The following is a 9,935-nucleotide window of genomic DNA, read 5'->3' as shown; positions in this document are numbered from 1 at the left end:
GAGTGTGCCTTTACAATCCAGTTCAGAGCCAGGGGACAAAGCATAACTTCTTCAGACTTGCAAGGAAAAATAGTCTGCATAGTAAAAACACTATAAAAATTTTTTGTTATTTTATAACCCTCACTTTTATTACAATGAGGAGGGAAGTACTGTAGTGACTGATAGGTCTATTTCTGGGGCTTGCAGGGGGTTGAAAGCACTCTTTTCTGGCAAATCAGATTGCAAATAATATCCAAACTCAGGTACATTTAGTAATACACACAGTTAAAAAAAGATCCCCTCTCCTGTGTACTCTGTGTCTTCTTCTGCTCTTTTAGTACTTCAGTACCTTATGGTTTCAAGTCTGTACTTTTAGACCTGTTTCACACCCCCAGTTCCTAAATGCTATGTCATTCTTCTTGACAATTTTAAATTTAAATATATTCATAAAGTGAAAAGATATTTATGGTTTAACATTTTAATAATGCTGTAGGCAGATTTTATTAGTGCTTTTGTGCTACATTTTGTATGACACAGGAAAGAGTAATGAAGAGAATATCATTGTGGGTTTTTAGGCTTATGAGCTTAACGTATTATGATACAATAAAATGTATTATCTAAAGGTCCCTTTCTCATAAAGGCAAATGAGAGCACCATAGATATGGCAATATAAAGCAGTAGTCAAACCAGTGGTAACATTCTGTAATTGCGAAAAACATTTTTGTTGTACAAAAATGTAATTTATAAAAGAAACCAAAGTTTGAAATAAAGAGATTTAGGATACCTAATCTTGGTTGTATGTGTATTACACAGCTTTCAAGAACAGAAAACAATAACAAAACCAAACCCATTTTCCTGTAAGATGTAATTTCACCCCTGAATCTGCAGCCGATAGCTTGGCCATCTGGACAGTGTGTGGCAGGAGGTAAGAAATCACCAGTTGGTTGTAAGGGGTTGGAAAGAAACCTTTCCAGATGTCCTCAGAACTCTTAGGGTGTTTCAAACATGCTTGCAGTTGAGAGCAAAAACCTTATCAAAACTCTCTTTGATTTCTTCCCATGCTCTCTTAGTGGGCATGAAGGTAACATATTAGAAAACTGGACAGACATTACGTAGTCTGGAACCGAATCAACATTCAATGTGCAAAGCAGCTCTCCTTTTGCTTTCATTCCAAATTGTAATGAGCTTAATTAAGCTGAAATATCTCCCAAACCCCAAATTATACTAAATATTCATTTTGGAAGCCGATACTGTTTATCTCCAGAAAGTAACATGCTTCTCCAGACAACTTGGTTGCTTGCAAAAAAAAGTTGCTTTCCCTTTTGGTGGCTGCTGGCCCCAGAGCAGCTTCTGTGGAGCTCTGGGGAGGCTGTAGGTCCCCAGCCCACAAGAGACAAGGCCCCCCTGGGGCAGTGAGCATGGGCCGGCTGTGTGAAGGCAGTGGGTCAAAGGGGCAGAGAACCAGCGACCTCTCCCCTGGAGATGTGGCAAACCAGCCCCCTGTGGGAGGATGGTGGCTGCCCTGCTGAGCCAGCTCCCTGTGGGAAAGCAAAGACGTGGGAAAGCAAGGTATGCAGTTCCAGCCACCTGGATGATAAAGGAAGATCAATAGTAACATGACCATCTGGGCGGTCGAAGAACAAATAGTACTAACATAAATAGATTGTAGCAACCATTCAAAATATAAAGGGCCTTGGACAGGTTGTGCTGAAGTACGTTTCTCATAATTGTAAAGAGTGATAACCCAGACTCGTGGGAATGATGACTGCCCTTAGTACATGTGATGAGTGGATGTCATTGGGCCTGGTCTGTGAATGAGTGGGAACTTAACCGAAACAGGCATGAGCATGGTGTGTTTTTAATAACAATTACTGATAAAACATCATCGTCCAGGTCCGTATCTGTAAATCCTATAAACTGTCAGTGGTTAACAAAGAGGGTCTCAGCCTGGCTCAGCTCTCTGTTATGCCCGGTGCTGCACTCCTTCCTGAACAAGACCTGTGTGTGCATCTTTGCGTCCCGGTGCGCGTGGCTCCTCATCGCCGCCGCTCCCCGCCCCCGGCGGCCTCTCCTCCCGCACGATCATTCCGGAGGCCCGTTAGGGCCCGTTGTGCCGCCGCCGGGCGCTCCCGGCGCAGGCGTCTCCCCGGCCCCGCCCGTGCCGAAGCGGCCGGGGAGCGCGGGGCGGAGGCGGTGCCGGGGCGGGCGGGGGCGGGGGCACCGAACCCCTCCCCGAGCCCCCGGGCCGCCCCGCGGGTCTGCGCCCTCCGCGCGCGAGAGCGATACGCGGAGCGCGAGGCGCCGCGGGGGGGGTGTCGGGGGGAAGGCGCGGCGGGCGCGCGCGCATTACCCGGCATGCAGCGGGCGGCGGGCTCGCACCAAGATGGCGGCGCCTCTGGAGGAGTACGAGAAAGAAGCGGGCTGCGTCCCCATCCTGCACCCGGAGGTCAGTGCGCCCCGCCGGGCGGCGGGCAGGGCGCGGGCTCGGGGCGCGGCTGGGACGGCGTCCCGTCCGCGGGAGGGGCGGAGGCGAGGCGAGCGGGCGGGCGGGCGGGCGGGCGGGGTGCGCGGAGGGCGGGAGGTTGCGCCGCCGCCCCCCGCTGCCGGCCTGGGTGTGCGCGGCGGGCCGGGCAGGGCCGGGCGGGGTGGAGGATGCGGGTGCCGGTGGCGCGGAGGAGGGCAGGCTGCGCCGCGGGCCCTCCTGTGGCGCCGTCCCTGGTGGTCCCGCCCGGCAGCGGGCCGGGGGGTGAGGCAGCCGGAGGTCTGGCCCGCCGCGACCTCCGCCGCTCCGCCGCGGGCAGAGCGGCCCCAGGGCGGCACCGGTGTCCCCGAGCGGCAACGCTCTGTGCCCGGCCGGACTTGGCGCCCGCCTCCTCTGTCCCGGGGGGGCTGCGGCCCGGCAGCCCTGGGGGGCCACGGTTCGGGGGAGGAGGAACAAATGTCTCCTCTGGCGTTTGGCTGGTACTGGCCTGCGGGTTCTCTGCAGGTCGGGCCTGGTCCGATCCGGCCCCGCGCTCCCTGGGTGGCGTGGGGTTTGTTTTGAAAGCAAACGATCTGTCTTTTGCAATGTACTGGCCAGGAGGTGGGACGAATGTTTACAGGTAACATGTAGAGGTCGTTTTGTGTCGTATTTTTACCCTTCTTTTGTGCCACCCACCTTTGTCAGCAGCAGGCACACATTCTTGAGGACTAGTATGATTGTTTTGAAATGTATTTTAAATAGTTTAGAAAACCTTTTAAATGCGGACTTGTCACCTGATACATTAAGGATTGTAAAAATTGATTTTTCAGCCTACGTAAAACATCAGTGCATATGCCAGGCGGCAGTTTTTGCTGAACAGATGGTGCGCTTTTTCCTTAAACAACATTTTAAAGATGCTTTTAGTTTTCTTGATGGCTGAAGAGCCTCTATAGGCCTCTGTATGCAATTGTGTATCCTACCCACTCTTCTCTACCTCTCCCAAACTCTGCTCTCTTATGGCTTTAAAATATACCCGTCTGTTCTGAAGGTTAAGTAGCAAAGTGCACTCCAAATAAGTGTTTTGATTTTTTTTTTTGTTTAGAAAGTGTTGCACGAAGACCAATGTTACGTGTTTCTTCAGACTAACTGGAGAAGTACCTTTATTTGCAGTGTCTGATGTTTTTCAGAAGTGACGAAGTTTTCAGTAATGGTCCTGACCGTGGGATGTTGATGTTCTTTGAAAGAAAATGTTCTTGACTTGTGGAAACCTTAAATGGGCAGTCTAAAACTATAAAATGGAATAAAAAGCATTTACAGGCTGCTAGAAAACCATTGTGTTTTAAAGATTGAAGATTAGCATTTTTTGTATTACCTTTGAGTAATTACTCAATAGTGAACAAAAACATCCCAATTTAAATTGATGATTTTTCACTAGTTAAGCAATCTAGTAGAATTTTTTACTGTTCCTTTGGTGTGTAAAGTTGGGTGCGTGTACAGAAGATGGGGAAGCAAGTTAATATGTATTGTGTGTTGTAAGACCAACCTGAATCTTTTAATATGCAATAAATATCACTTGTCTGACTAGTCTTGAGGGTTTTTAATTTGATTTTTCTGGAAATATGGAGTATCTGACTAGATCTTATTCACAGGGTAGTATTTACATGGATTTCAGTGGGTGTTCCGTTAGTCCTTAAAATCCCTTTGTGCAGATAAGATTTAAAAGAAAAGAATGCTTTTAATGTTGATGGTGAGACTGTTATAAGAGCATTTCTGGAGTGTTTGTTAAAAGCCTGAGGATTCTTCATCATAGCAGAGCTTTATTGTTCAGTGGGCAGGTCTGTGACAATGTAGTGCATCTGCGTTCAGTCATTTTTGAAGGTCAAGGCCCTTAACACTCAGTGATTTACACTTTTTAAGAAAATAGCACCATGTCCTTATGTAAGTGGTGACATTGGAGCATATAAGCAGTTCTTACGTTTGTATACATGTAAAACAGATGCTTTTTATAGGTCTGTCAAAATCTTTCCCAGTTTCTTATATTTCAGGCTACTGTTAACCTGTCATACCTCTTAAAAAATATTTTTCCTGTGCTGCCTTTTTTTTTTTTTTTCATAGAAGTGAGGCATTTGCCTCTTGCTGTCTTTTTGTTTTGATTTACTTGGATTACTGTTGAAGTATTTTTAAAGGGCTTTTTTTTTTTTTTTTTTTTTTTTTTTTTAAGATAAGTGTTTACTTTTATATGGGCTCTATGGCTTTGCATTTTGCCATGAGATATTATGAACACAGTATTAATGTTGTAGGAAAGATGGTCTTGGACGTAGTGAAAAATTACTTAAATACTGGAGTGCTGGAAGATCTTTTGAATTATCTTAAGCTGAGCCTTTCACAAATAAATAAAGTTATTTTGGTAAGAAGAGGTAGAAACACGGCTGAAAATGTGAATGCTCTAGAAAATGGATGATGGGACAGCTTTGGGTGGGTTTTGTGTAGTATCTTGCTGACTGAGTTCATGGGCCTCCCTCCCTGCCGCATGAATGCAAGCTGAACTTATATCACAGACTCTTGTTTCAAAGGATATTTATGCTTCTTATCACAAGTTCAGTTTAGTATGTCAGTGTAGATCTCACTGTTTTCTACTAGCATTGTTGTTAAGATTACTAGTGGAACAGAGCAGTGTATAAATATCATTTTAGTGGTGAAGTACAACAAATAACATCAATTGCTCATGTAATACTCAAAGAATGTGCTTATAGTATATGATAAATGGATGAAGAGCTGCTGGCTAGCTGATGTATCTTGGAAATAGTTGCTAGAGCAAATTATTCGTGAATGTCATTGTTCCTGAAAGTCTTAGAAGAGTTAATATACTAGACTTGAGACTCTTTTAATGAATGGTTTGGAAGTAATAACAAAATTGTCTTGAGTGAAACTTAGAGATGGACAAGATGGGTAGGCACTAAGCAGGAAGGATGGAACAACTGTAGAAAAACATCTAGAATTCAAGGATGCTAGTAAAACAAAGTGCACCTCAGCGCAGCCATATTTGAAGTAATGTGTTGAAGATAAGGAACACAAGCATGAGATTGTATCCTAAAATTTATTGTCTGGTAGGATTTAAATATGAACAAGCAGTTCAGCATAAGCTCTCAGTATAATGCTTTGATTGAAAAATATGTAATATATTCCTTGATTTATTTTTTTTTAAGGTGGTTTACTGATTAGGAAAAAGATAATGATTTTTGGCTGAGTATGTGGTAATAATAATAATGATGTTTTGTCTTTAGTAGTCATTGAATGAAGAATGTGGAAGTGAAGAATGAAGAGTGTGTAAGGGAGTTAAGAATTATTTTAATAATGCCTTACAGTGAAAGGCTTGAAAAAATGCTGTTCACATTATCAGAAGGAGTGAGAAACACCTTTTTTGTCCCATGTAAATACTTCCTTACTGAGGTGCAGTCCTTTATTCAGTTTATACCTAGCAAAATCCAGCAGCTGGAAAGTGAAGCTGAATCAAATTGAAGGGCAAAAGTGGTAAATGGTGAGGTTGAGTAATCATTGTGACAGAGAAGGGAGGGCAATGATGATTGTCCAGCTCTTGGTGTTTTCAGCTTGAATTTGGATGTCTTTCTAGAGAACAAATGCAAGCTTTTGAGTTCCAAACATGGATGACAGGGTGGTGCTTCAAATCCATTAATACAATAGAGTATAGATGACGTTGGGGTGACTGACTGTGTGAGTGATGTGCCATCTCTTTAATATACATGAGTTTCTTCAGCAGGATTGTGAAGTGCACAGATGAGCAAAGAGGGGGAGTCCTGTGGATGTAGATCTCGGGGTGGACATGGCATTGGCTGCCCTACAGTGTGGTGTGATAGCTCCATTATAACAGATGCAGAACACGCCAGGATGGCCCAGTTACACTGGACTTTCTGGTGAGACTCCACCTGGAGTCCTGCATCCAGCTCTGGAGCCCTCAGCACAGGAAAGACATGGACCTGTTGGAGAGGGGCCAGAGGAGGCCACAGAAATGATAAGAGGGCTGGAACAGCTCTGCTGTGAGGACAAGCTGAGAGAGTTGGGGTTGTTCAGCCTGGAGAAGAGAAGGCTCTGGGGAGACCTTATTGCAGCCTTTCAGTACTTAAAGGGGGCCTACAGGAAAAGATGAGGACAGACTTTTTAGAGACGCATGTTATGACAGGACAAGGGGTAATGGTTTTAAACTAAAAGGGGGAGATTCAGGCTAGATGTGAGGAAGAAATTTTTACAGTGAGGCTGGTGAAACGCTGTCCCAGGTTGCCCAGAGAGGTGGTAGATGCCCCATCCCTGGAAACATTCAAGGCCAGGCTGGACAGGGTTCTGAGCAACCTGATCTAGTTGAAGATGTCCCTGCTCATTGCAGGGAGGTTGGACTAGCTGAGCTTTGAAGGTCCCTTCCAACCCAAACTATTTTATGATTCTTTGACTGAGGAGTCCCTGTTAGTTTGTTTCCTTCTGCCAGTGTTCAGGCTTCTGGTGACAGAGTGGCAAGCTCTGCTTCCTTTTATACCGTGTAGCCCTGGTATGGGAATGCTGCTCCTGCTGTTTGTACTTGCTGTCCTTGGACCAAATGATTTTAATAGGCCTTCTGACTTCAAATTCCTTGGATCCTCTAAACAAGAACAACTTCCTCACTGTTCTGTGGTAGGTGATGGTAAGCTTGGATGTTTTATTCTAAAATCCAAGAATGGGAATGGGCATCTTTAGGAAATGGATTTTGTTTGTATTGCTCCTTTTGGTTTGGAAAATGTTGTTTGTGTGTGGCCTAATATGGCCTGAACTGTCAAATATATTTCAGCTGTTCAAGGCTGCATCTCTTCTTAAATAGTCAGAAATATTACTGAGGGGGAAGCTCTGTTTTGTTACTGCTATCTAGTGCATTCACCAGTGTGGTTAGGTTGTATGGGATATGTTTGAGAGAGATGAAAGTTTTTGATTGTTACAGATTTCTTTTGGCGTTAGAAAATCTTGGCTGTGGAAGTGTTAACTTTGTTTCTCTCCCTGTGGTTCAATTTGTAACTACCTGAGAAGTTGGAAACACCCTATTTCCTTGGATTCCTTGGTGGCAGGGTGAAGAAAATAGGTAAACCTATTGTGGGCAGAATCATAGAATGATTCTACTAATCACAGGGTGATAGTTTTTGCTCTAATTTCTTCTGTTTAAGAGATCAGTGAAGGCCTGATTTTGCAGTCTGACTCTATTACCTGTGGGATTCTGTTGATATTGTTGGGGCTGTATTGCAGTGCAGATTGTTCTTAATTGTCCTGCAAAGGTATGAGACTTACTCTATAGTTTAGTCAGGATCACTCCAGGGGCTAAGCTTACATTTGTGAGCTCATTCGAAGATAGGTTATTGTTGTTACTTAAAAAGGACAGAACCATGAAGTCTCAGACAAATTAGCGTGCTTAATATTGAAAGTTGAGTCTGACTTAGGAAATCATGGTTACCTTCAGAGTTTGAGGCCAGAGGGGGCTGCAGATCTAATCCAACCATCTAATGCAGGCATTGAGAGGATTTTAATGAACTAATTCTTTTTATAGCCAGCATACTACTTATAAAGTAAAAAAAGAAATTAAGCAAAATCCTACAGTAACAGATAATTTTGTATGGCTGGGCAAGTTGCCCCCAAATTTGATTAGTCTGCTTAAAACTTAAACCTGTTTCTAGTCTAAATTTAATTTGTTTCTGTTCATTACATCTTGAGAGTTATCTATCCACATATAAGTCTGTCTGTATTTATTTAATATGTTGATGATTATCAGATCCCTGCACTGGTGTTACAGTCTACAATCATGCTGACCCTTTTGAGTCTCTCATTAAGATGGGTTCTTTCATTATTTCAGTGTTTTTGTGACATTGCTCTGAGTGCAATAGCTGTTGTACTAGTGAACTTGAGAACAGAGCACTATTCTTACAGTTACGCCAGGGCCAGTTGTAGAAGTAAAGCAGTTTTTACATTCTTACTCAGCATTCCTCATTTGTATGGAGGAATTGCACTAGCTTTGTTGGGAACTGCATCACACTGGAAGCTTGTGCTCAGATGACTTTCCACCTCTAAGTCTCTTCAGTGCTTTCTGGATAGTCTTCTGGATGGGTTTTCCTTTTAGATATGACTTTGCATATTTTTGTTGTTGTTTTTTTTGTTTTGTTTTGTTTTTTGTTTGTTTGTTTTGTTTTTTTTTTTTTTGTTTTTTTTTAAAAAAAAACTTATTTTGACTTGTCTCAAGCTTCCCCAAGTAATATAGGCTACATCGTATCAGAAATAGTATTTTTTTAATCTCTCTTTTTTCCCTCACTCTAAAACTTCTAACTGCTGTTTGCTCTAAGGTTGCAGGGCAGCCATGGAGTAGAGTGGGGTCAAAATACAAGAGCAAGAGCCTTTTTTGGCCAGCTTAGTCTTTAACTACGACAGTATGTATAATAGTCACAAATTGAATCATAAGAATAAAGCTTGTACATCTCTAGTTTTTAATACATGCAAGATAGGCCACATTAACTTTCTTTATATTCTGTTTCCTTAGTCAAAATATCAGACAATATTAAATCAGGCACTTTTTACATTAACTGTGTTTGACCATTACTACTTCTTTATCAACTGAAAGTGCTGGGTTTATTTTACTGTGAAGCCCTGGTAATTAGCATTACTAGTCTTTTTTTTGCTTGTTTGTTAATTCTATATCAAATCTAGAAAAGTCTGCAATAACTTAAAATGGTAACCATTTATAACCCATGTTATCTTTTATCTAGATCATTGAAGTGTCTTCAGTCTTAATGAAAAAGTGTTTACATGTTTTGAACTATATAGTTCACCTAAACAACCTGTACTTTAAATAAGTTTAGTAATATTTGTTGTCATATTAGAAAGCATTTTATCATGGCAACAGGATGTGATTTACATTTTCTGGCTTCTTCCTCAACTGTTTTTGTTCTGGATTTTTTGAATGTTTTCAGATTTTGTTGTGTTCTTATTGACAGTTCTATCATTTTTTTATGTTGTAATCTTGACAACTTTTGTCCTTTTTTTTGGTGGTGTTAGGATGTTGCTTTCCTTTCTATGGATAAGGATGTCTTGTATCCTTTTGCTTGTCTTTCAGTTTTCTATATTTTTCTAATTTGTCACGATCATTGTCAATGTTTCTCTTGACATTTCTATAATATTTTTTTTTTCGTTTTGCAGTTGTTCTCACTTCCCTTGTAAACTGTGCATTTTTTTCACCACTCTGGGCTTTTTTTCAGTGGTAACATTATGGCTTTTCAGGCATCTAGTAAAACACTTAAACTGTAAATAGCTGCAGTCTTTTTTTTTTTTTCTTCTACATATTTTCTCTTTATTTGGGCAGTAATTGATTTTTAACTTTCTGGACCAGCATCAGTCATAAATGTCTGGCTTGACCTAAATTTGTGTTGTCTCAGTTTGCAGTTACTTGTGAAGCACAGATGCTTTCTCAGATTTCACA

The 9,935-nt window shown here is 42.3% G+C and overlaps 1 protein-coding gene across 1 annotated transcript in view; it reads left to right on the top strand.

Annotated features, from left to right (window-relative positions):
* Positions 1-2,334: 2,334 nt before the first annotated feature.
* The window catches only part of ZDHHC17 (zDHHC palmitoyltransferase 17), a gene marked incomplete at its 5' end in the record, with an annotated part of 76,409 nt that continues 68,808 nt past the window's right edge, over positions 2,335-9,935 (top strand). Inside the window, 2 exon segments of the mRNA XM_082043472.1 lie at positions 2,335-2,351; positions 2,353-2,425. Of these exon segments, the coding sequence (XP_081899598.1) occupies positions 2,335-2,351; positions 2,353-2,425 (90 nt within the window).

This window comes from Streptopelia decaocto (assembly GCF_964273445.1).
Source record: "Streptopelia decaocto genome assembly, chromosome: 1".
Classification (NCBI taxonomy): Eukaryota; Metazoa; Chordata; class Aves; order Columbiformes; family Columbidae; genus Streptopelia; species Streptopelia decaocto.
Note: the sequence above shows the minus strand (reverse complement) of the source record. Positions and strands in the feature narration are given on the sequence as shown.